Source organism: Prinia subflava, chromosome 1 (genome assembly GCF_021018805.1).
Source record: "Prinia subflava isolate CZ2003 ecotype Zambia chromosome 1, Cam_Psub_1.2, whole genome shotgun sequence".
Classification (NCBI taxonomy): Eukaryota; Metazoa; Chordata; class Aves; order Passeriformes; family Cisticolidae; genus Prinia; species Prinia subflava.
In genome coordinates this window covers 71,549,633-71,577,098 of record NC_086247.1, presented here as the reverse complement: position 1 = coordinate 71,577,098, position 27,466 = coordinate 71,549,633, and the positions used below count along the sequence as shown (strand labels likewise).

Below are 27,466 nucleotides of genomic sequence, written 5' to 3'. Positions count from 1 at the left end.
TTCAGTCTGCAAGGATTCCAAGGAACGTTTTCAGACCTTGGGTATTCTTGGACTTTGGGAAAACAGTTGGCATTCTTAAACTAAAAAAAGCTGTAAATTACACAGGGTTGATCTCAAAAGATATCCTAAAATTGAGGGTACAAATAGTCCTATAGTATGGCTGTATTATTCCATGCAATTAGTTTATAACAGAGCATCTCAAGAATACAGATACAAAATCACATCATCAGTGTGGTGACCTTTTGGCATGGATGGATGAATTTTTCAGAGGCAGACTGCTGAGATGAGAACATTACCAGAGGTACACATCAGATGCTTTTAGAGAATGATGAAACACGCTAAAACTACTTTTTCCACGTGGACTTGGAAGACTTTTCCCCCTTCACTTCAGGATGAGACTCTGATCATGGAAATCTGGAATAGCTTGGCCAATGTCCAACTTTTACCAGAAACAGCAAGAATTTATTTCAGGAATAACACCAGTTAGAGGGAAGGAGGATTTTCTGTCCTTCTGACCAAGGGCCAAAAGAAATGGCATACCTCAGCTCAATCCCCAAGAGACTTACAGGATTCTCCTGATCTTCTCTTTGCACAGGAACAGTTCTCTGCCAAACAGATTGGCAGCTACGAAGTTTTCATCTACTGCTTCAGAATGAGGCAGCTACTTCTTCCATGCAGGATCAGCTGACAGTAAGTTCAGTCAATCTGATGCCAGAAAACCAATTCCTGCAGAGCACATATCTGCCATGCTGCAGGTACACCTACTTAGTTAACTGTACCCCCTCTTTAGAAACCATTGACTACTCCCCTTTTTGCTACAGAAGGTATTTGGGCATGTCAGTAAAATAGACATGCAGCCAACCTTTAGTTTCTTGAATTTATAAATCCATAAAACGGTTCAGGAATCTAAACTGAGCCTACCAGCACGATCTTGAGCTTTTCAGGAACTTCAAAGAAGTGGATGAGGGATTGAACTAATACCTCTGCTCCACAGACAGTCCTCAGGTGGCTGACCCAGCACAATCTCAGAGTGCTTTGGAAGAGGGAAGGCAACACCACTCTGCATAGCAGAAGCACTTTTTGCTCAGCACATACTCTGGCTGGCCTCAAGAAATATGCACCAACACACCAGAGCCTACACATCAGTAACCACATCTGAAGAGCTTTACAAGGTCACACATGGCAGCAAGAATTTGGCAGGGAGATAAGGGCTGCAACTAATGTTAACACCACACAGCAGGCTTACAGGTCCTGACCAAGGGGAACAGGCCAGTCTAAAAGAAAACACATGTATCTGGTAGCAGACTGGTGAACTGTAAGTTTTCAGAAAAGGAACAGAAAGAAGATCCCAACAGGATTATATCTTCCCCCACTTAGAACACAAGTGCTAAAAGATTTTGATATCGCTGAAGTGTAGGTTCTTTTTGAAGTCTGTAGCTATGGACTAGGCACTCTGTAAGTCTAGAAAAATGCATGGATAAAGGAAAGTTTTGGCCTTTCAATAAATGGTACAATTTGGGCATCACCTCTGTCTTCAGAGTTTTTGTTTAACCATGTAAGAAATTAATGACAGCTTCAGATATTTCAGGTACACTCAAATTTTACACTATGAATTTAAACTTATTTTTTTCAATCTCCTGCAAATTGTGGTTATAAGAGATATTCTCCTGCCTGAGACAAAACTGTTCTAGATACCACTAAAAATGGCCATAAGCTTTCAGTACTAAAAGGGGAGAGATGGGCGAATAATGAGTTTTTCATATCTGTTGCATTGAAAGAACAATGCAATAGTCAGAGAGAAAATGAAGCTGACCTCTGGCATTTTTTAAGTCCTGAAATGCTTTCACAGGTCTGGGAAAATAATTTACTCTCTATCAATTAAAGCAGCAGCTAAACATGGATGGCTGATCTCATTTTGCCAGTTTGCAGTTCATGCCAGGTAGAGAAATACAGAGGATACTCTGATACAGGAAATTCAAAGGTTGATACTATCGCTACATTATTTAAAACTGCAAGCTGTGAATGGTCATCATTCAAGCTGACTCTAGAAGTTTTATATCTAGTGTTTGACGAGATAGAGTGCTTAATTCCAAAGGTCAAAATCACAATAGCTCTCTAAAGCAAAAGCAAAATCTCCCAAGAAACCTCTCTCAGTAATAATACCAGTACATTGTCTGAAAGAAATGAAATCAGATTTCCAGGCACACTTTGTAAGTAATCTTGTTTACTGTAATTTTGCAACAGCTTTCATAAATTTTTCATCTGAAATCAGGAAGGCTATAGCTTGTATTCTGACATGTTGCAAGAGCTGAGTAAGTAAAATACACCCTGTGTGGCTGGCTGTGTTTGGGAACACTTAAGAATAATTTGCCACATGAAAAAAACCACACCAAAAAGGGCAACTTAGATATCACAGTGATACACTTTAACAACCAAATAAAACATTAAAATAGAAGGAAAGCCTCCTCTCACTTCCACTGATTTCCAATGTCTTTTTTTAAGACAGCCTAGAACATAAAAATGGTTCACTCTTCATGAATATCCATCCTAACAATGTCCAATCCCACATTCCATGTTCTAAGCTGTTCTATGAAGCACAAGCAAGAAATCCAATCTGAGTGTTATAGTGAGTCATTTTGGAGTTTTTTCTCCACAACAGGCTTAAGCAATTTTCAGTGAAATCTTAACTGCTTTGTACAAAATCTAAAGGAAACAACTGTTAAGAAATATTTCCCCTAGCTTCAGATGCATAGCACAGATCTGCACAGATCTATCCCACTTCACTTCCATTGGGCCTTCTCTACAAAATGAAGTCTTCTGTCAAAACAATCACACATGTACAAGTTGTGCAAAATCAAAGATAAGGATATTAATACCAGCTTTTGTGGCTCAGATACTCCTAACTATATATCCCCTTTATATCATAGGCACAAAAAAATGACTAAAACTCCACAGCTCTATAAAACGTGTATCCATTATTCAGATGTGAGAGAAACAGATCTAAACCTTCAGGAATATTTTAATCACAAATGCAACCAGAAAATAGACTATAATAAAGCGCTTTTAGGTGAAATTCTGGGCAGGGCTCCAAAGGATTTTGTCCAGCATCCTGTGGCTGAAAGTTTGTATAGGCAAGCTTTCTCTCTTCAGCAAGCCCAGAGTTACTTTTATCTATTGACTGGAAACTTCAATGGACCCCACCTCTTTCTCCACTCACCCATCCCGTTGTTAGCTACAGGAAGATAAAGGCTCGGGAAAACGGTTTTTAAAGCATTTTTTTCCTCTTCCGGTATGTCTGGAATTCCAAATGCAGACTGAGCTACAAAATTCACTCTTTCTGAAGAAGTAATGCCTGGCAAGATTCAGCCAGCTCACAGTTTTGTTTTCATAACTTTCAGTTGTCCTTCCATCTGGGTACAGTTTTATGCCACCTCCATTACTGTGAAGGATTTACCTCAAGAGATGAAATTACAAAAATAACCACATGCAACTTGTAAACAAGCTGTAGACCATACCACAACTGAAAAGTACAAAATTTAGTGCTAAACACTATCAAGCCCAAATTCTGGCACCTTGACTGTGGGCAAGTACACTATACATCTCCACAGTTAACTCTGCCCGACAGACTTCCAATTCCACCTTCCACCAGTATGGGCAAACATCCACATTAATTTACTAGAAGGAGATAATGGTCAAACCTGTATTTGGCACACAGAGCTCCAAAACTTAAACCCTTGAACATTAAATAACTGAATTATGAAGCATCACCATTACTGGCTTCACTTTTACAACTGTTTTCTATTAAGTAGGAATGGTTGAACAAAAAGCTTAAAATACAACTAATACAAACACCAAAAGGAAATAAACCACCAACTGACTCAAAGCTTAGCTAATCCTGCAGGCGGTTCCTGCAGGTTTTAAGACAAAAGTTTGGTCAAGCAAGAAAGCAGGATTCTCTGTATAAGCAAACACGAGCTCCAGTGCCTCTAGGAGAATCCATTAGATTATACAGACCTGCTGATCCTTGCCTTTACAGATAACTAGCTCTATTCAATAAACATTCAGCTGTCCAGAAGACCATAAAAAGATTATTTTTTTAAAAAGGAGGGGGGGGAGCGGGGGAAGCGGGGGAGAAGAGTCTGAGACCACTCAAATAGCCATTTACTTCAGAAGTATACAGTAATGCCAACAGCCTGCCTCTAATCGTTAACAGCGGGGAAACTCTGTAAAGGACCAAGAATTTTACTGCCCTCTGCAGCTTTTCCTTTGCAAGGGCAAAACGCCACCCATTTCAGGGGAGATAAACTGCTACCGACAGTCACCTGCTGCTGTGACACATTTTTCTTCCCGAAGCCTGGAAAGCCCACACTGAGCACGCAGAAAAGACATCCGACCAACCAAACTTCTCCTTCCTTAAAAACGAAGGCTGTGGTGTCCCAAAAGCTTTCTTGAGAAAATGGGTCAAATGCTAGAGAATGATATCATGGGGGAGGGAGGGGGCTAGCACCAGGAGGGCCACGGTTCCTGCTTACTTGCAGTAAAAATATTACTTCAGATACAGGTACCGCCTGCATTTTTGTGCGGCGATTCAAACCCTGCCACTACAAAGGCCACCACGGCCAAGCCGCCGGCTGGAACAGAGCGGAGCCAAGAAATTAAGTGAATTAAACTCGACGCGCTTGTTGACTCAGTTTTCGCTCCATCAGCCGCGCGGCCGCTGCTCCAGCGTCGCCTCTAAATATCGGGCAGCAAAGTTCGGGCGGGGGCTCCCCGGCCCCCGCCGCCACCTCGGCGCCTCCCGCCACCAACTTTCCGCCGCAGCAGCTGCAGCACCGGCTCTCGGCCGCCCCGTCCCGTCCCGTCCCGCCCCGTCCAGCTCGGCTCGGCTGCGAGCGCCGGGTGCGGCGATGCCAGCGGGGCGGCGGGAGAGGCGATGCCGGGCGGCGGCAGCGGGGATGCCCGTGAGCCCGGGGATGGCGCGGGTCCCGGAGCGAGAGGGCGTCTCTTACCAGCCCGGAGGCGAAGAAGACGGCGAGCAGAGCCAGGCAGGCGCCCATCACGATGAGGAGCAGGAAGACGATGAGCGGGTGCTGCTGGCTCATGCAGTAGTAGGACTCGTAGAGCCAGTCCCGGGAGCGGGACTGTTCGCCCCTCGCCCCGCAGCCGCCACCCGCCTGCTCTGCCCGCTCCAGCAGGTAGCGGCGTCTCCTCCTCATCATCATCGCTTCTTGCCACATCGGGCAGAGCCCGCGCAACTCCCTCAGAGCCGCGGCTGCTGCAGGAGGCAGCCGGGGAGTGGAGCGGGGCGCGCTCCCGCGCGGGAGGCGGAGAGGAGGAGCCGCGGCGGCGGCATGGGCACGGTGCGCCGGGATGCCGCGGCCGCCGCGCCGCCCGCCCGGGGCTCGGAGCGCCTCCGGAAGGCGCCACCCCGCACGCACCAGCCTTGCCCGGCTCCCCCGGAGGCGGGGGCGGCGGGCGCGCTCCTCCTCGCCGGGGAGGGCAGCGGGCGCCCGCCCAGAGTAAGCGCCCCAGGGCGGCGGCGGCGGGAGGTGCCTTCGCGGGCGGCCGTGAACGCAGCCCCTGCCTCGCACCAGCGCCGGGAGATGCCCCCGGGGTCCGGGGTCGGGCCACCTGCCCCGGCCTTCGCCCTGCCGGAGGGCGCGGTGCCGCCGCAGGGGCCGCTCCCGGCGGCGGCCGTGAGGCGGAGAGCGCGGCGTGTGCCGCTCCCGGCCCGCCCCCGGCCCTGCCCGGCTCCGCGGGGACGCCGCTGCCTTCCCCGGGCTGTGTGGCAGCACCTCCCGGCGCCGGAGGGAGAGACGCTTGAGATTGCTCTGGAATTACTCCCACGGGCGGAGGGCTCTTGCAGGACTGTTTCACTGGGTACCTCTTCCGGAGGAGGAATCCCCTTTTAGAAATCATACCTCGATTTTTGTCAAAACGAGCATTCGAGTTAGAAAGAAGCATAACATACGTTTTCCCCAGCCAACGATGTTCCCAAGGATTTGGTTAATTCCTATCAAAAGCAGAGACTGAAAAGATGTTGGACATCTAACACAATAAAGTTACATATCTGTCATGCACAGCATTTACAGGCAGTTCTGCATCCCCAGCCCGTTGCTTCCCTGAATGTCCCTCCCCACAGAATGAGTCTGTCTCTGCCCTCTCTGATCTACCCTCCAGCCTCTGTTGTTGCTTTGTCACAACCTTAAACTCGTAGAGGCTGCCAAAATGCTCCCAGGAGAGGAAGAGACCAGAGCAACACAGATGCTAATGGGCCTGAATGTCCCAAGAGTGTCTCCTGGTGATTGGAGTAATGTCAGAAGCAAGAGAAACTTGGGAGTACTATGCTACTACAAAAACTGAAAAACTGAAGCTAAAGTGATCATAAATTGTCATAAACGAGAGACATAGAATAGAGAGCTGACCATTAATCAGGTGAGAGAGAAGGCAAGTAACTAGGATGAGATAGATCAAAACTATATGAACTGTGAACTAATTTATGTTTAAGACCTAAAGTCTGTGCCACTGATTTTTCTATCCACAAAAAGAAGAGCTGGGTCCTCCACGAGTGTAACCATGCAGAGAAACCACTAGTACCTACAGCTCCAAAGCCCTGTCCATATATTTGCACCTCTTATATCCCTCGGGTTTTTAAAAGGGATGAGACTTAAGCTTTCCTGCCCCCTGTTCCTCTCAGCTGACTGGATGGAAGAAAAGCTGCTTGTTTTTCACTCTTCCTTCCCCTGAAGCGCTTTCTGGGGCAGGAGGGGCTCATAAGCGAGAAGTGGAAAGTTACAACCGCACCCACTGTTTTGGGAGAGAGAGGGTGAAAAACTCTCAAAAGCAGCAGTGATAAGATTGAAGGGTGAACACAAATCTATGTGGGGAGAACATTCTGGCAGAATTAATTGCTGGGAAGGAGTTAGTAGAGGTGGGTGTGAGAATTTTTGCAACATGAAAAGGCTTTACTTGCAGTCACTTCAAAAATTATGGAGTTGGCCACCCTCACTGTCACACACATATATAGTGAGATAAGCACAGGGATTTAAAAAAAAAATCAAGAGCCAAACCAGAATTGTAACATAAAACCTCTTTGAAGAGCAGACCTCAGAATCTGCTATTTGAAGGCATCCGTGTTTTGATCGCTCAAAGGTGGCAAGGCCAGTATCACATATACACTTCTTTAAAATTCAGGAATTCCATGATCCTGTAAGTACTCACAAAAATGCAAAAGATCTGAACAGGCAAAATGAAGAATGTTCTCTGTCCCATCTGAACAACAACCATCCTCACAAAAACATTTGAAACTTAGACAGTATATTAATACAGATGGTAGAAGTGGTTGTCTTCTTCCCCCAGCTGTTTCTGCTTTAATAGCTTTCCACTGATTTCCACTTCCCTGAACCTGAACAGGAAAGGCCATTCCAAAGAGTTTACCATGATGATCATGTCATTTGTTTGTTATTTCAGTAAGATCTTATGCCTGTAACAGCCAATTCCTCATTATATTACTCTCATGCAATTTCTCAGGAAATAAAATTATAATTGTACAGCAAAAACTTAATTAACCCAAAGGTTGCCCAGTGGTATCTCATGCCTTTCCATAACAATGGGATAAGCATAAGTCACTTCCGTAATGCCAGACATAAGGTGTTTCAACAGCAGAGCAAGAGAAAGTTCATGGTAACAAGAGGAAGCAAAATGATCTTTTATACACATGCCTCCAAAGGGCACAGGAGCAGGCAATTCCTAGATGTTTCTAGTCAAACAGGTGAGGCAGGAGGCCACTTTGGTTGAACAGGGATCTTTTTTCAGAAGTAAGATGAAAAGGGAAGGTGTATGCCAGTGGAAGTAAGGTCAGGTGACGTGGGAAGAATACCGAGATGCTGCTTGCCACTGTAGGGAGAAAATTGGTGTGGCTACAACTCAACAGGAGTAGAAGTTGGCCAAAACTGTAGGGGGAAATAAAAAAAGGGCTTTTTGAATATAGTCATTGCACTAGACAGAGAAGAAATAATATCGGCCCATTAGAGGATGAGGATGGTCCCAAACAGGGAGAAGGCAGAAGTGCTTAATGCATTATTTGCTTCGGTCTTCAGCATGGATGATGGAACAAGGGGATCTCAGTGCCCTGAGCTAGACGATCACAACTGAGAGAATGATCAACTCCCAGTCAGCCCTGAAATTGTGCAGAATCTGCTGCTCCCTCTGGATCCCTAAAAATATATGGGGCCTGATGGGATTCATCCAGGAATCCTCCAGGAGCTAGTTGATGTCATCCCAAAACCTCTGTTGATTTTTGAGCAGTCTTGGGAATCCAGAGAGGTCCCATCTGATTGGAAGCTCGTGAATGTTGTCCTGATTTTCAAGAAGGGCAAGAAGGAGGACCCCAGAAACTACAGGCTATCACTTCAGTGCCCAGTAAAGTAATGAAACATTTTATTCTGGAAAGTACTGAAAAGCACCTACAGGACAATGCAGTAATCTGTCACAGCCAGCACAGCTTAAATCCTGCTTGTGAAACCTGATTTCCTTTTATGACAGGATAACCCACCTCTTTGATTTAGAAACACCATTGTATGTAATCTTTTTGGACTTCATCAAAGTTTCTGATAGCTCATGAAGGGGATGAGATACATCACAGCAAAACTGTGATGTATCTTATCTCACAGTATTCTTCTGGACAATATATGTGGCATACAGCTGGATCACCATGTTTTGTGATGGGTGAGCAACTGACTCACAGATCAGGCACAAAAAATCACAGTCAATGGGGTTGCACCAGGCTGGTGTTCATCTCAGCATAGTCTACAATTGTGATTCTACAATTCTATGATATGATTCCATTGGACTCTTTTGTTTTCTTGTCCAACTGATGGACTACCCCATTCTACTTTCCCTTTCCAAACTAGAAACCTTCGATTCATCCTTCAAACTTCAGCTAGAAACATCCCACACCTTAATGTCTAAAACCCTCATCAGTTCTTGGAGCAGATCTCTAGAGCGACAGTGGCCCAATGAAAAAAAACCCACACACTGTCATGTAAATAATGACTGCATTTTATATAAGGTAATTGAAACTGTGCAGTACCCAAACCTGAATTTGAACTTCTAATTTGAATGCTCTACTTTTTATTTAACATATTAACACTTTTTTTTCTCCTCACAGGATGTATTTAATTAAGTGAACATTATAGCAGTTGAATGACAATTATGTCATTGCCAAAGTTGAAATGCCATATGTTTTTAGAGACCAATTACCCTAGGTAGCTGAAAATAAACAGCCTTACTTGGCTCAACCTGAAAGTTTGCTATGCCTCAGGGAAAAGGAAAGTACAGTGAATTCTGTAATTTTTGGTTGAAAAACAAAGGACTTTCAAAAAAACCCCTCTAGATATAATCTACCTTACTTCTCCAAACAGGGAACAAAAGCAAAGCTAGCACTTAAGATTGTCAGGAACTATCTCCTGTGTACCCTTGGGACTCCAACATGAAAGAATTTGTTCCTTAGCCAGCTGGTGTCTAAGCATCTGTTGTTCCCCTCTGGAGAAGCAAAACAACACAGAACAAAAGGTTGAGGTCCACAGCTGCTTGTCAAAGCAACTGTGAGCCAGAAGCATTACACAGTGCAGTGGCAGATTAACTTAGAGAACTTGGTCCCTTCCAGCCTCAACTGTTCTGTGATTCTGTGTTATCACAGCTGATTTCCAGTGTCAAGGGATCTGTGATAATTCTTAGGAAAAGAGATAAAAAGGAACAGGACATACAGGAGAACCTCTTGTTCCCTACATTGCTCTCTTTGCCACTCTGGCTCAATCTCCATCAACTCTTTCCTTCACTTTCCCTACTCTGTTGTCTTCCACATGAGTGTTCTGGTCAGGGATACAGACAAGCTCTCAGCAGAGGCAGATCCTTTGCTCTCAGCCACTATATTCAGCTATAGGACAACCTGAGCCATGGGAAATAAATTGCAGGGAAAGATGCTGAATCCCAGATAGCAAGATAGCAAGCACACAAAGGAGCCATGGCAATTGGCCTGAGCAAAACACTGCCGACGAGTCTGCTGGTGGTCAGGTTTCCCCCCTTAGCAGGTGGCCACCAAAGCTGCCCATCGCTGGCTGCAGCCTTGACCCTGCCCTGCCACAGCCCAACTCCACCAGGGCACCTCACGCTGAGCTGAGATTGCAGGTCAGGTTTTCCTGCCAGTACAATTTCACGTAGCCAGTGCCTCAATGGCACTTCCAGAGCTTGGATGTGGCAGCATGGCCAAACTCAGGTCAGCTTAGGGCTGTTCTGGAGAGCCATCCCTGCCACAAGATCAATGTGTGAATACATCTGATGTGACCACGGTCTTAGCAACATTATCTTGTCCACTAAGGATGCATAACTTTTGTTGTTGTTTAAGACTGAAAACTGCTAATTTTTACAGATTTTTTTTTCTGGATTCGTTTTACTGAGTTCAGTTAATGGGACTTGCTCTTTCAAACATTATAACTGCAGCTGTATGTTCCTGTTACTGTTCAAAAAATGAGGACACAATTTCCTACAGAAATGTACTGGATTTCACACACCTGGAACCGGGTGGAATTCAATTTTGTTTTAGATATAGACTTCACTGAGGTGTTTAACATTGTTATTTAAGGTGCTAAAAACAGTCTGACTGTTCTATAATTCCTTGTGTAATTTTTCTCCCTCCCCCTTTTTGAAGATAGTATCTAACTCTGGGCCTCTCTCAATCTCCATAAATTTTTAAGAGTGTTTGGTAAAAAGTTCTCAGGTTATTGAAGGAACTACTGAAGTTTCAGATGAAATGAAAGTACCTCAGTAACCTCTCTTCTTGCACTATTTCCTCACAGATGGTGACTACTTTGGTCATCTAATCATAGATAACCTTTTTATTAAAGATTGAAGCAAAATATAGATCTGATTTTTAAAGGTTTTGCACCATCTGTTATTAGCTGAATGGTGGGCCAATTATTTCCAAAGCCTCCTTCCTTCAAAAAGCATGTGACAAACAAAAAATTATCCAGAAGTGCATCACTTTTCTTTCTGCTTATACCTTGGCCTTTCTTATTTTGATCATGCTATTCTTTACACTCACGGTTTTAATACTACTTATTTTCCAAATTTTATATAATATTATACTTTTTCTGTTTCAAGGCATTAGGCTTCAATTACGCACTTCTTTGTCTTTCATATTAGGACAGTTTGCACTTAATGGTATTACTTAGGAGACCACCTACTCTTCCAGATAACCTGTTTTCAGGTGGGAGATCTAGGGAAGGTGTGAGGAAAGCAATAGAACTTTGGAAATTTGGAACTGCTCAGGTGGTTTTATAAAATTGCAAATGGACTGGACAAACTAGAGACAAGTACCATAGGCAGCTCAGGAAAGACCTGTTCAATATATTGCTACAGTCAGAACACTTTTACAGCTTTTGAATGCATAAAGAATAACCTAATAAATAATTTAGAGCATACAATACTACTCTATAATGATCAACTATACAGCTTCATCTTGAGTAGTATTACCCTAATTACCCTACCTCATAAAAACCATTGCAGAATTAGAGACAGATTCTTCAGAGAACAGTTAATCAAAAACAAGGAAGAGTTTCTTCTATTTAGCAAATATATTTACACAAACAAAACATAGGAGGAACCATACTAATGCACATAATATTCCTTTAGAAAAATTGCCTGGATTTTTTGTTTTCTTGATTTTGCTTTTTAAAAAAAAAGGTTAGATTGAAAATTAAAGGAATAAAATGCAGAATTAGTGGCATACATTATTTCACTGTGGCAGTTAATCTGTCAGAGAGAACTGTGTCACAAGAGGCTTCTAAAACAAAAATTTCAGGGTAACAAAAGTGATTTGGTTTTATATGTTTGTCCAAATATGTTTGATAATTGTCAATAATAAAATAAATTACGAGGAATATGGATGCTGCTGTGTCATGATTAGCATCAATACAAGGCAATAGGTGCAGAGATTAAAAAAATACAAAAGGCAGATTATGTAAAAATGGGTTTCTTACATCTACTGAATAATGATGTGGCTTTTTTTTCCATTCTCAAAGACTGGTGATTAGCATGGATTATTCTTTTTTGTCATTCATTTGGGGCAGTGGTGTTTCATTGAATTAATTTGATTGAAAGAAATGTTGATTTCCTGAATAAAGGGCAAGACCATTGATTAAAAGCCCACTGAATCACACAACACAGTCTACATATTCTTCCTTCAATAAGGAAGGCATATATATAGTAGGATTATTTTGATTCTAGACATTTTATTATGATCTTTACTCCATCTGTACAATCCACTGAAAGTAAAAAAAAAAAAAAAAAAGCACCTTAAGCAACTTATAAGTGTGCAATGCTTCAAAATTATTCCAATGATTTAATCTGATACAAGGCACTTACTGACCAATTCAGGTTAATCAGGTTAACTCCTACTATAGAACAGAAAGACATAAATCTAAATATAAAATGAGAAGCTGAAATAGAGAAATGCACGTAGGTAAATTCATATCCAAGAAAACCATATTCATGTGTATCTAAAAAACCATTTTTGCAAAATGTCTGTATTTCTTCCATTTTTCCCTCCGTAGCTGTCATAGTTATGTTAAAGGAAGCTTCCTCCCAATAGAAGCTGTAAATGGCAGTGCAAATAAATGGCACAATCCTGCAAAATTCAATATATAAACTGAGTTCTGAAGATACTTAAAAGCAAACAAAAGTCTATACATGTTAATTCTGGGATTTCTGTGACACTTTTTGAAAGGCTGGAATTAATTAGTGAAATAGGTTTTTGCAAGATGGAATGGCAAGTATTTCCCCTAGATGAAAAATTTCCTGCTTTTAACTATATAGTATTCTCGGCTCCAAAAAAGACAATCTCAACTCACGATTTTATAATTATTGTGGGATTATTTATTTAATGGCCAAAGTTTTGCTTAGACTGAGAAAAGAACTCTAGGAAATGTTATCAACAAGTTAATATTTAAATTGGATTGGACTTAAGCACAAAACTACAGGAGAGTTGAACATCACTCCAGATTTGGACCTCAGGTAAATTTTATCCATAATTTTTCTACTTGCCAGGGCTGTACTCTGTCTCACTCCTTCAGAGGTCCTGCATCTCTTCCTCTCCTTCTTCTCAGCTTCATGTTCTGATAGATAAATGCTGCATGCTCTCTTTGGAGATGGAGCTGGCACTGCTTGCTTTCAGACCTCTATTCTGCCTCTTAGTGACCTTAGTAAAAACATGTTAACCACAGATGGCTTCCAGAACCGTGTGAAGCTGGGTGAGGTAATGGTTTCAGCTGCATATTTGATAAGAGCACCCAGCTGACAGCAGAAAGTTGTAAGAATTGGTAATGTTCCAGGACCCAAGTCTGCAGAGTTCTGCCAAGAGTAATTGATCCCAGGATTTTGGTGGAAGTGTTATTTCTGGAGTGAGGAAGGAGAGACTGAGCTGCTGCTGAGGATAAGAGTCCCTCTGGCCATAAAATCCCCTGGTACTGAATGAGTGATAAACCAGGGTGCTGGAGCTGAGAGGTTGGAGAGTTTTTCTGAAGGGAGACTTTGGGTGTGTGGGCTGAGTCAGGTCCTGGCACGGTGTCACACCTTAAATAGAGATTGTGGGCTGGCAGCACAGCCTAACCCTACTTAGCACTAAGGAGTGGGGAGCTGTAGAGTAAATGTCATTGGCAAACCCAGTCCAGCCCTTTGCCTTGCTGGTGAAATCTACCTCATGTTGGGAACACTTCTCTTGTAGCTTTGGAGAAAAGGTATTTATATTAATCAACAAAATATTCCAGCTTTAGAATTTTTCTTCAAACCAGCTGATGGATACACAACTGCATATCCACAATGTGCATTTGGAGGGGAAGCTTATAAATAGCTGCTAAAGCACTCTCTCAGATATATATTTGAGCACCATCTTATCACTAAGAGTCTTTGTGTAAATTTTTCCATTTTTTGAGATCCAGATCTCAAAAAGTAAAGTACCAGAGACCTATCCATTTCACAGGAGCTTTCTCACTCCTTAGGGCTGAAAGAAAATTCACAATTGAGGCACCAAGGGACCTCCAAAGATTTCTAGTCTGACTGCCCCTGCTCTAAAGAGGATCATCTAGAGCAGGTTTCTCAGAAGTGTTTCCCGTTGATTTTTGGGTACCTCCAAGAATGCAGAATGATCAACCCCTTGAGCAACCTGTTCCAGTGTTTGATCATCCTTACACTAGAAAAGCTTTTCCTCAGCAGTATTTGTTTCTCTGCATGTTGTGCCCATTGCCTCTTGTCCTTTCACTGAGCAGCACTAAGAGTCTGTCTTCATCTTTTCTGTTATCTGCCCCGTCAGGTATTTAAACACTCTTATATCCCCCTGAACCTTCTCTTCTCCAAACTAATCAGTCTTGAGCTTTCCTCTGAAGACAAATCCTTCGATTGCTTAATTGATTTTGTAACCTTAGGTTGGACAGATGGCTTGGAACATTTGCCCAAAGTCCAGCTTCAGGCTCCTGATGAGTGGGAAAGTAAAAAGAGGGCAATAAACGGATAAAGAAATACAAGAGAATGCTTTAAAAACTCAGTAGAAAACAATCAGAGGCAGTGACAGCGGGGTAGGAGTATTTTGGAAAGTTATCAACATATAAAGAAAAGGATATGAGTTAGAAGGCAATCTACTAACGAATAAAATTAGGGTAAAATAATATAGTGACAGAAACTACCCTGTTATAAAATAGGTCCTTCATAGTGAAGCAAGTTTATTTTAAAAAACCCAACAACAACACCAACAAACTCTGAAACAAAAGTAGGCCATTACCTATGCAGCTGAGACATTTAGAAGAGTGGAAATTTTAAGAGTAAGTTTAAGTGCAAGTAGAAATCATAAAAGACAATCAGAATTCCCAGGAGCAAAGCATTAAACGTCATAATTCCTATGCTGATATACTTACATCAAGAAGAAAAAAAAATTCATGTAGTCTTATTTAATTCATAAACTGATTGCATTGGTCTGAAAACTTGGAAACATCCAAAGGAACAGAGAATGATAATTTGTTCAATTAAAAAAAATGGAAGGGAAGGGAAGGGAAGGGAAGGGAAGGGAAGGGAAGGGAAGGGAAGGGAAGGGAAGGGAAGGGAAGGGAAGGGAAGGGAAGGGAAGGGAAGGGAAGGGAAGGGAAGGGAAGGGAAGGGAAGGGAAGGGAAGGGAAGGGAAGGGAAGGGAAGGGAAGGGAAGGGAAGGGAAGGGAAGGGAAGGGAAGGGAAGGGAAGGGAAGGGAAGGGAAGGGAAGGGAAGGGAAGGGAAGGGAAGGGAAGGGAAGGGAAGGGAAGGGAAGGGAAGGGAAGGGAAGGGAAGGGAAGGGAAGGGAAGGGATCCTTTGGTATGATTACCATCTCATAGGTTAAGAAATCCTGGGTTTGCTGTTACACTGTAGTTTTATGTTTTAAACAAAAGAGAAATACAGGAGTTTTCTGGATCTGTGAAAAGCTCATCTTTTAAAATAAAATATGTTCTATTCATTGACTGTTTGGGAAAAAATAAAATTATAAAATCTGAACAAATATTTTGGTTATGAAAAGTCATAGTAATATATTGTGAGGTTTAGAAAGGTCAGCACTAGTTTTGTCTGCTATCAATGCCTAATTAAGTTTGGGAGCTGCTTTCCTACCATTCTCCCTGAAGTAGTCATGCATGTGTCCCTTTTATTACCAGTTTCTCAGCTCTGGTTGAAAGAAATGACTTGCACCTGATTTTTTCCAGTAAGGCTAATGATCCCAGTTATAGAAAAAGGGGATACAGTATAACAGAAGTCAAGACCTAAACATATTATTCTTCCACAGACCCTATTTGATCTTAAATTTATTTTAGACTAATGGGGTTTAGTAGGGAGAAAGACCATTCAGGGCCATGTGTTTTATCTACATCAGTTTCCATGTCTGAATCAACAGCTATAAAATTGATATTAAATATAGATTGGAGGAATTGTCCTGATCTAAATGAGATATTTCCTTATATTGTGCATAAGCAAAGTGTAGAACTCTTTGTTGCAGGATGCTGTGAATGCTAAATATTTGCAAGCTTTCAAGTAGCAACTTGAGAAAGATGTGTGCTGGTGGAGGAAATCTGATGCTGGCCATTAGGCTCAGAAACAACTTCCACTTCATAAAGTTCCTGAGCAATTAGCTTTTCACAGCCACAAGTTACCAAAGTCTGAAATAGGAGTCAAAGGAGACACTACTACACATTTTGTCCAATTTTTATACACCTTCCTGCTGCAGTCTTATAGTCCATCTGGTTTGGTGCTTTAAGTTGGTTTCAAGCATAGCTGCAAAAAAAAAAATGCAAAAAGTATCTTTTGCTCTTTGATCAGATGACTGTCATCCAGATTGTTGTAGCTGTAGCAGCAAAACTAGCCAGCTTTCAGGTGTCTGCTGCGTGTCCTGTAGTTTTAATCCTGTTTTATGTATGGTGTTGTCCACCTAGTGTTAGCTTAATTATTGCATATCTTTATTCAGCTATGTAGTTCTTCTGCTTCTAAAGGTATCATGACAATACAATGCACCAAACCTAAGTAACCATGGTATAACTAACCCCAGTGAAATTGGGAAACATGAAAAAATAACTCTGAGCAAACCCAAGGAGTGAACCGTCAACACTGTTTTCCTCTTAGCAAAAACTCAGGCCACTAAAAACTTCCTACAACAATCCATGGGAAGGGTGAGTGCCTAAAGGGCAAATACTTTGATTTTATTATATTATTTATGGTCTTTAGTAGAATTAAGAAATATGGAATATAAGTTCTTGTAACTGCACTTAGTGGTTGCTATATTTCACTAGACTGCTACTGCATAAACCAGCTGTAAAGTCCAGTCATGGATCTTCATTTAAGTTGTGGGCTCTTATTACTCATCATGAGCTTCAGCACAGAGTGCTAAGCATGTACCACTGACCAGTGTTAGAGACAGGTTCCTGGGCTGGATGGACCTTGGATCTCACTCCAAGGACTAGGATCTTTATTGAGAAGAGACTTTGCAAAAAATTATTTCAGTGAAGTACTCAAACCATTCTCCCAGAACCGTTCTGAAGTTTCCTCATCTAGGAGAGCAGCACCCTGCATGCATTGTAATGCTCCTGCTATTATAATTGGAGTTTCTGGAGTGTTTCAGAAATCGTAGAGGATAGTCATTAAGACTGGTAATAGAAAACAGATAACTTTTCAACAAACAGATCAAGGGATTCAATTTAAGCTCTCACCCACATTCTACTCTCATCCAAGGCTCCAGCTGTACCAAGAGTTAAATTCAGTAATACATAAACATCACACAAAAATGAACTGCAAAGTTGTATCCTTTCCCTCTTCTACTTTTTCTAGAGAAGTTTATTAACTGATGAACCAAAGCAACACAGCCCTTATTGAGTGAAAATGCATCCAGAAGCTAAAAAACACCTGCCTTTGCAGATGATTTATGGCCAGTGAAGATGGGACTGTGTTGTCCAAGAAAATTTTAGGTCAGATATTCCTTTCTTCCTTCTCCCCTCAAGATTCCTGTATAGAAATAGCACAAGCACAGTTACATCACAACAGGAACAGTCTTTCTTCTCTAAAAAAGACAGACATCCATAACAATGATAAAAAAGCACAAAAAATATTAGTCTTAGCATTGTGCCAGAAGCTTTTAAATATGAAGAACTAGTTAGAGGTGAAACCACTTAAATTACACAATTGCTGCAAGGAACCATAATTTAAAGATAACTTCATTCTTCTATTATTGTTGGGCCAATTCCTGAGTCTGTGTAAATACTGATAAATCCCGCTGAAATAAGTCTCAGTCCTCAAAGGCACCAAACACCCTGATACAAATAGTTTCTGGGATACAATTTTTTTCAGGGATTCAGCATTCCTAGGAGTGTGATTTATAGAACTCCTCTAATCAAAAAAGAAGTCACATCCCTGTGGCTCTATGTTTTCTTTCAGCCATACTGATTTCAAAAAAAAAGGGTATAAAGCCTTCTGCAGGAACACTACAAATGGACTTATGTCACATCTATATTAAGTAACACTCAATTTATAAACTCCCAGAGTGTTCCTTGGCAAACAACTTTGTTCATTTAAATTAGTGCAAAATATTGGATATGTGAGAATATGCTCTTGGTGATCACAGCCATTCATTACAGAGTGAAAAGCTGGATTTCCAGTGTGAAGGACATAGTTCGAGAATTTTTTTAATAGGTGGGGTAACAGGTAGGAAAAGAATTCTAGAAAAAGTACATTTGTGAGATGCAAGTGTCATATAAAGTAGAGAATCTCAGAGATTCAAGTGGAAGAGCTAATTAAATATTTTCTTCTATTTATGTCATTAAAGAGATTAAATTAAAATGCATGAAATTTCTGGGAGAAAAGACCATTTTATAAGCCAGAAACACAGTGACTGGTATAAACAGTCCTTGATAGCACTCTTAACACTTCTCACTCTTCCTCTCTGATAAAGACATATTTTGAGATAAAGACATGTTTTAAGAAATGCATCTGTGACTTAAAAAATTTATCTGTGACAGATCATAGAGGACTTGCACCAACTCACCACCGCCTCCCCAGAACATACTGATGATATTAATTACACTTTATCCTTTAGCTATCATTGTAACAGAAAATGTGCTAAATCCCTATTAGCTTAAGGAGCAACCAAGTGAGCCTGGAAACGTGTTTTCATTAACACTGCATGCTTTCTGATGTTGCAAACTAGGGTGGCAGAGAAGCTGTGAGAAAGACTAAATGAACGATGTACCTGGTACAGTGCCAAAGGATAAGGACTGAGTGTTTTCCTGTAACACAGCAGGCCTCCACACTTTCAGAGGAAATCAGACATGGGAAGGGAGGAACCATGTCTTGTGTGGTTGAGTCTGAAGGTCCCTTTGAATTTTGACACCAAATCCTGGATTTGCATGGCCACAAATTAAAAATGAAGTATATTAAGTCTTCTTCACGAGAATAAAACTTATTATGATTTTCCAGGAGAGGTGAGGCTTGAAACCAAAAGGTTTAACACAGAACAAATATTTATCCTGACTGTAATCCCATTTGGATAAATATATTGTCCTGGTAAGACAGGCATTCCTAATACAATATATTCCATACCATATTTATCAGAGGTAGGCTTTTCTTCATCCCTCATCTATAAATAACTGCTTCACTTTTTTTTATTACTTAAAATATTGTTTCACTTTGCTTTAACAAGGGGATATGATTATCATAACATTGTTACTGTTATTATAAGCAAGACAATAGCATTAATGCAATCACAAAGATGAAAAATCAAGTGCAGAAAATGCCACAGCAAAGGCTGAAAGCCTTAACCACACTCCAGGTATTTATTTGTATCCCCAGGAAACCATAACATACTATAAAACAATGTGGAATATCTTATCTAGTATGACAAACCTATATATGGAACATATATTCTTCCTTAGTGTGTTTGCTTTATAGATTTGCCTGATCTAGAGAACATGCCATGTGTAAGAAAAACTGTGGATTAGCATAATATGGGAAGAATATTTTAAATTTTAGAAGATAAACATCTTATGCTTGCAGCTTTTATTCTGGGGAAAAAAAGTGAACAAGATCAATTATGTGAATGGGTTTCTAACTTGGAATGGGTAAAATGAAGTTGTAGACTAATGCTGAATAGTTGCATAAGAAGGAGACATGCAATAAAATTGTACAAAGTATGAAGAAAAAATATATTTGATATCAAAATCCATAGCAATGTGAATTATAGATCAAGTGCTATGCAGTCTACTGGGCTGTGGAAGAGTAAACCCTGTAATTTCAATGCTTTGTTGTAAAATTGCTGGCAGAAAGCATAAATTCCTTGTGTAATAAAAGTGGACCCAGAAGGGTTGGGAATTGCATATTACCTGTAGGTAATGTAAATATTCATCTTCCCAGTGTCTTGGAAGGCACTTAAAGGAAAAGGAAGCAAATTTAATTATTCCTGGGATCAATACAGTTTATGTCGCTGGAAAAAAACCCCAACAACAAAAGGTACACAACATTTTTTGTTAGGATCAACTGAGGTGAATTCATAGAAAATGTACTTTCCCTCTGGATAAAAATAAAACCACAGAAGGAAAATCTGGACCAGTTTAAAAAGATGAGTGAAAAAATATGGCATGAAATTATGCATAGGAAGTGTAACAGTAAAACCTGCAGCAAAAAATGATTATTTTAATTACTTCAGTTGTAGAATCAAAGCCAAAGTCCTACTGAATATGAGGGGACGCTATCACTGTGGAGAGGCCCAGTGATTAGGCATAATTTTTTTCAGTCAGTTACAATCAAATAGCTATCAAAGTAAAGATAATTGAGGAAAAAAATAGGAGTCCATTTTGTAATAGAGAGGGAATATCTCGGTAGAAAAGATGCCTTCAATTCACCTTGACCTGATGTAATTTCATCCTAGGCACTGCTTGATGATCTGATTTCTGTCCATGACCACGTAACAGACTTCAGAGAAAAAAAATAATTGAGTAATATTTTTAAATCCATATCAGATGGTATTCTCATATGCAAACCGGGGAAAAAAAATCCACATATTAAATTATTATAGAGTGATGACAGAACTGCTAATGTTCAGAAAGTCTCCACTGAGGGAGCAGCTATTTCTAACTCAATATCTGAATGATTGGAGCAATCTAGAAAGATCCTGTGCAAGTCAGTACTAAGCCTGGTTCATATTTTCATATGTAGCTTGGGGATGAGAGAAGAGAATGGTTGCTTAAATCTGCAACTGAGATTAAGCAAGAAGAAGACTCAGGTTATATCTGAAGTGAAAATGAAACTTAAGATGGTGGGAATATGATACAAAAAGGTAGAATTCTGCTGTGCAGAGTGAAACAAGTGGTGCTGCCTATAGGTGGGAGAATTCCACTTCACACAGAAAATAAAAAAAAATCTGGTCTGGTACAGACATGCAAAAAGGAATTAAAGGTTGTTGGTGCCCCATTCAGCATGGGAAGGCAAGAGCTAGAGCACTCTCTTCAGAGCCTGGCACTGCTGTTACAGGAGGAGCTAGACCAGAGAAAAGATAATCTATAGCAGAAAGCATATTGCATAAAAGACTAGAAAATGCTGAAGGCAGCTGGGAGAAATAGAAAGAAAAACCTCTTAAAATTGAGGGAGTAGTTGGTTCATGTGATGAACAGGGAGAGAAGTAATGGATTGTAAATTTAATGGGGAAGATTTTAGCAACTCTGTAGGACTTTTGTGGTTTTTTTGGCCTAGAAAGATCCTTACATCACTGTAACAAGTTAGAGAGCAGCTGTCAGGATGTGAACAATAGTAAATTATCTTGTTCTGGACCATGGGGTGGGTGAAATGACCTCTTGAGTCTTCTCTTCCAGACCTATGGTGACTGCTGCAATGGTGTGACCATGACATTGCCAGTCCTGCACTGCATGGTTGGTTCTAATACCTGGAATCTTTAAAGCGAGTCTGAGATATGTGATAAATAGAAACACTGTTTTGAAAAAAGCTTGGTTCAACATAGTCTCGATTTGCACAGACTATTGGCCTGTCTACTAATATATTCAATGTGATGTAGACTTCAAAAATATTTCACCAGGTGGTGCTGTTACACATAACCTTGCAAACCTTGCCCTACCCCCCAGGACACATGGCAGCCTTGGGAAAGCATTTGTGGTTTGTGCAAAGGTGTCCCTAGAGGTACAGTTACGTTCAGTCTTTGGTATAGCTGAAGGAGTTCTGGAAAGAGGGGTCGTCTAAAAGGCTGCTTGGCAGGTTTAATTTTGGACTGTGTAAAGGATATGGTGAATTCTGCATGTGTATATAAATGTGTCTGTGTGTATGTATATTTTATAGATATATTTCCTTTATTGATCTCTCCATTCTTCAGACTCCTGGATATGACAGCAGAAGGATCATACAGCCTTGGAGCAGAATGCTGCCATCCATGAGCGGTGCATGTATAGCTGTAATACCTAAACACATGCTCTGCCAATGTACTATAATGTGCTGTGAAAAGCACAAATAAGATCAATTAATTTAGGGACTATTTTTATTATACAGCACAACAGCACAAGTGTTCTCTGTTACATGGATAACAAAGATAAGACTTATACTTATTTAAATTAAACCAAACAAGGTTTGGGAGACTGTATAACTGCTTTCTAAATACAGAAAATGTTTAAATTGTAATCTTAATGTTCTCTTTTATAAAATGAGGACATTATGATATATTATTGAAAACATAGGAGACATACAAACTTTCACTAAAACTATTAAAAAAAAAATCAAAGTATCTATAAGTAAAATCTAGAAGCAACTTCAATGGTCATCTAATACAAACAGGTTCCTGGTCAAAGGAACCACACCCATTGAGATCAGGTTGCTAGTGCAGGTGAATGAATGGAGATTCCACAATCTCTCTGGGCAATTTTTTCAAGGGCTTAACAGATTTCACATGAAATTGCTTTCCTTGAATCTAATCAGACTCTTTTGTGCTCAACTTAGATCCATTACCCCTATGCAACTCATTCTGCATTTTTGAGAGGAGCCTGGCTCCATTTTCTCTATGCTGTTCTATTAAGAACTTTAAAAAAGAAGTAGGAAATTCTCTTGACTTCTCTTCCTAAGTCTAAGAAAAACCTGTTGTCTCATTCCCTCCTGCATGCATTCCAGCCCTAATCAGCTCCACTGGACTCACTCTGGTACACCAACATGTTTAAAATGCAATTTTTGCTGCTGTGGTTGCTGCTTGTCCCATCCTCATCTAGCTCTCAAAACAATCTGCCCCAGCTTTTCCTACACATGCTTATTGGATAGTTCAAAACAATAAGATGCCTCTTCACCCTTCTCTTCCCTTGAGAGTCAAAGAAATCAGTTCTCCTCAGCGCCCTCTCACATGCCATGTGCTGCTGTCCCTTAAGCATTTTGGTGGCTCTCCACTTGACTCACACCTGGGTAGCAATGTCCTTCATGTACTGGGAAGTCCACAAGCAGTCCAGCTGGGAATAGCCCACATGGGAAGTATCACCACCCTTGACCTGCTGGCTACACTCCTGCTATGCCGTTGCCCATTCTTGCTGTAGGGACACCTCAAAGAAACATTGCTGCCTCATGTTTATTTGACATCCTTCTTGTACACCAGGATTTCTCACCCCTTTCCTGCAAAGCTGCTTTCTAGCCAGTTTGTGCCCAGCCTGAATTGCTGTACAGAGTTACTACATATAAAATTGTAGGACCGTAAATCTGTATTTGTTGAACTTCATGAGCTTCGTCTCGACTTACCTGTCCAGCTCATTGAGCACCCTCTTAATGGCAGTGTATTGATCCCCATCTTTTCTAGTCCTTGTCCTACTGAATGGACTACAAAAATACTGTGTGATATTATATCAAAAGTCAAGGTAAATGTCCTGTACTTACTATTCCCTTCTCACAGAGGCATTATTACAGCTGGGCAGGATTTCCTCTTGCTAAATCTATGCTGGCTTTTCCCTATCAGCCTCCTGTCATACATTTTTCTGGCTAGGGCTACCAGTTTGTTTGCAGTTCTGTGGATTAATGTTAGACTGAAGGTCTGTTACTATTTGGGTTTGCCTTCCTGATCTTGCTGAAGATGGGTGTAATATTTGGTTTGTTCTGTTCATAAGGAACCTCCTTTATTTGCCATGACCTTCCAAGGATGATAAAGCATGGCCGTACAAGGACTGTGTTCAGCTACCTTAGCAGCCTCAAGTGAAGTCCATCTAATGCTGGGGATTTGCATGTGCAAACTGACTTGATTACTTCCTGATTACTTCCTGAACAATGGATAATGCTAAATTCCCAGAGATTCTGCCAGTAGGCTCAGTGACCCAAGAAGCCTGACAGCAGACATAGTTGGTGAAAACTGAGACAGTTAAAAGGCATTGGGTACCTTGGCCCTTTGTGTTCCCTTGGATTTGATGGACATACAGAATTTATCATTCCTATAATTTCCATCTGCTTTTAATTTCAACTAGACCTGAGCTTTGGCTTTCCTAACTCCAACACTGCTTCTTTAGGTAACTTCTTTATATTCCTGCTGAGTAGTCTGTGCACATCTCTGCCTGTCTTGGAGCTCCTTCTGATGACTGAGCGCAATCAGGGAGTCCTTGCTCCTGTTGAGCTGTATGGACAGAGAATGACCTGTTGTTTTTTGAGGAGGACACTTTTGAAGAACTACAATCTGCACTGGGTTCCTTTGCCCTTTGGATCAATTTTCCATGGAAGTTTCGCTAAACAGATCTCTGAGGAAACTGCATTCTAACACCTGGAAGTCCATGTTCTGATCTTTCTATTCTTTTGCTTAGTTTTCTGAGGCTTTTAAAAGCCAAGATTTCATGATTAATAATGCAGACAAAGCTTTAACTCACCCTTCCTACTATCTGGCAAATTCATTTGCAAGTAACAAGTTATACAGAGCATCTCTCAGTGTTGTATCTACATTATAACCTCTATCTAGGATGGAAACTGGGGGTTTTTCCTTTCCTTAATTGCTTGCTAAAAACATATTAACCTTTAAATTAGAGACAGCAAATAGACAGATCAATAAATATTCAGTCTGTTTCTCTGTACAAGCATGAAATCAAAATGATCATAGGACAATAGGATAATTCAGACTGGAGAGGACCTCAGCAGGTCATCTCCAGCAGGGTCAAAGCTGCTGACCATAGAATAGGGCGAGCTGTGAGGTCAGACCATGTTACTGAGGGCTGTGCCCTGTCTGGTCCTGAAAGTTTCCAAGGCTGGAAACAGCACACAACTTTTTTATGTAATCAGAGCCACTGCTCAGCTGTCCTCATAGTGGACATATGGTCTGAACATGTCTTGATTCAACTTATGCCTTCTGTTTGTCATCATCTCATCCCTATGAGCAGCTTGGCATTTTCTTAATAACTTCCTCATGCAAACCATCAGACTGCTGTTAGATTCCTCCCAAAATCTCCCTCTTCTCCAGGTTGAATGAACCCCATTCCCTTAACCTGTCCTCATTTTATGCCAGCAAGTTTACCATTTCCTAGTCAGCTTGCAGCATTCTGTGGCATCAGCACCAAGCTCTCAAATGTTATTCAGGAAACTTTTAGAACCTACTTGGAGGCTGGAAATCACACTTTGGTAGCAGATGCCCTGGGACTCTGGCATTGCACATATAAATATGGCAATGGCTAAAACCCCCATGGAAACCCAAACTGATAAATTTAATTTCTGAAATGGGGAGAAAAAAAAATAGGAAGACAACGAAGCACAGTACCCTACCAAAATTTTCAGAGATTAAAACCTAGAAATATTAGGAAAAGCATCATTATAAAATAGCAAATACAGTAAAAATTTTAAAGACTTTGTGTCTTTTATCAAGCTATATAGTGTAGACAAGCTTCTTAATTTCTTATAGGTAAAAGGTAGGCCATTAAATGTACTAATAATATCAGAGAAATCATTTTACTGCAGATAAAACTCCAACTGAGAGATAACTGTGTCTGTCTACCACCTAATATGTTTGTTAATTTCTGAATTACTCTAGTAAGTCCAGCTGTTTACAATTTGGCCATAGGACAAATTTCCTGTTTTCTTCATATAAATTAGTATGTACTTGTTGATTAACTCCTCCTCACCCATGGTAAGCTTTTCCCTACTTATGTCTAACTATGTTCAAAGTATTATATATGATGGCATTATATCTTCCTGATGGTGTATTTTATCACAATAAGCAAATGTTATCTTCTTCCTTTGGATACAGAAAAAGTAAAATAAAATATATTGTATTTAAATGGTCACAACTGGTTCATGACTGTAGTGACTGAAGACTATCCAATGGCTTAAAACTAATTTCTTGTACTATTGCTTAAGTCAGATATAAATAATACAAATTTTTGAGTAATCCTTTAGCTGAGGGATGAGTTTCACAGATTTTTTAATTTATATGAACTGTATGACTAAGGATTTCTAAATGGGTGGAACTCTTTACCTGCAAGGTTTAAGGTATTGGTTGAGTTTTTTTGATTGGTAATTTTTGTGAATTATTTTACTCTTTTGACTGAACATGATTCATGTATCACAATCTCCTTTTTGCTTGAACTCTTTATGTTTACTTCTAGATGATCTAGAAATATATATTTAGAAAAATATTGGATTTGGATAAAAAGTATTTGGATATGTGCAACAAACCAAATTGTTCTTGCATACAAAGCAGGCTAGAAAAACAACTGTATCAGGTACTGCAAGCTGTCAGAAAGGTTCCAAGAATTACACACTGAGTCAGTTAAGGATCAGCTGATGGACAAAAGAGACAGAGAGTATGTCCTCATAGAAGAAAAAGATCTTAAATTTCAAGGTTGAAATGGAATGGCTGGGAAACGGTTTTATGTAGTTTGAAAGAGGTAAGAAATCTGTACATCAAGAAAATCCTGAAAATCCTAACCCAAATGTATGCAAAAATGCTGTTTCTGAGCAGTCTCATATTATTCTAAATAGGAAGTAATTTCTTTCTGTGATGATCATTGTCACCATAAGAACTTAGAATTTTGGAGGTATAAGAGTGTTAATTGGTTTACTTTGATTGATTATTTATCATATGTTTTTCTCAAATGTTAAGGCAACTTAGAGTGCTGCAAATCCAGTGACACACTGTCTTTGTACAAATTGATATGATTTGTGAGACCCCTAAGAAAGTGTCACGAAAAATTTACTACACTTAGTAGATTTTCTTTTGTAGATTATTGTTGATGAGAATAAGAGAAGAATTAACAATCTTGCCCAGATATTAAACATGCTATAGGATAGAAATAGTATATATGGATATCTATTCTATTTCAAACACTTGAGTAAGGCAAAAATCTTACTGACAACTGAAAGCATTCTAAAATATATATATATATATATTTACATACATGTGGTAATGATAGCTCAAATGTAGAGCTGTTAGATGAAGGAATAACATCGAAGAAATCCATACTGGCAATTCTCACTTGGTTTGGAGATGACTTTGCCATAAGAGCTAGATCCAGCAATAAATATGAGAATAATTATCCAGCTGAGCAGTTGGGATGTGTTTGAAAATTTCCAGGCAGATAAATCTTGCCCTAAAAAACACTCTGTTATTAATTTTTTGGCACTCATAGTTGTCTTCATGCTTGCTATGTAAATGAACAAAACCACTATTTGAGACAGTTTGGTGGCTTTTTTCATTTTCTGTTATTATTTTTACTGATTAATATGTGGAGCTTCTTGCTCTTAAATGGTTGCTTAGTTCAGAGTTCCTTATATAAGCAACTTAACCTACTTAAGAAAAAATAAAAATTGTAGCTTAGTAATTAAAAATGTGTTCTCAGATCTATAGATGCATATCGTTTTATTTACTCAGGTGAGCTCCTTCACTTAATTTCTCAGAATTACTCACAGGAATGATATTAAACATG

General features: G+C 40.3%; 1 protein-coding gene across 1 annotated transcript in view; it reads right to left on the bottom strand.

The window, feature by feature from the left end:
- The window catches only part of ADCY2 (adenylate cyclase 2), a 210,226-nt gene extending 204,762 nt beyond the window's left edge, over nucleotides 1-5,464 (bottom strand). Inside the window, exon 1 of the mRNA XM_063399668.1 lies at nucleotides 5,010-5,464. Coding sequence (XP_063255738.1) covers nucleotides 5,010-5,237 — 228 coding nt within the window. The 5' untranslated portion in view covers nucleotides 5,238-5,464. The remainder of the gene's footprint in view (nucleotides 1-5,009) is intronic.
- Between the last annotated feature and the right edge of the window lie 22,002 nt (nucleotides 5,465-27,466).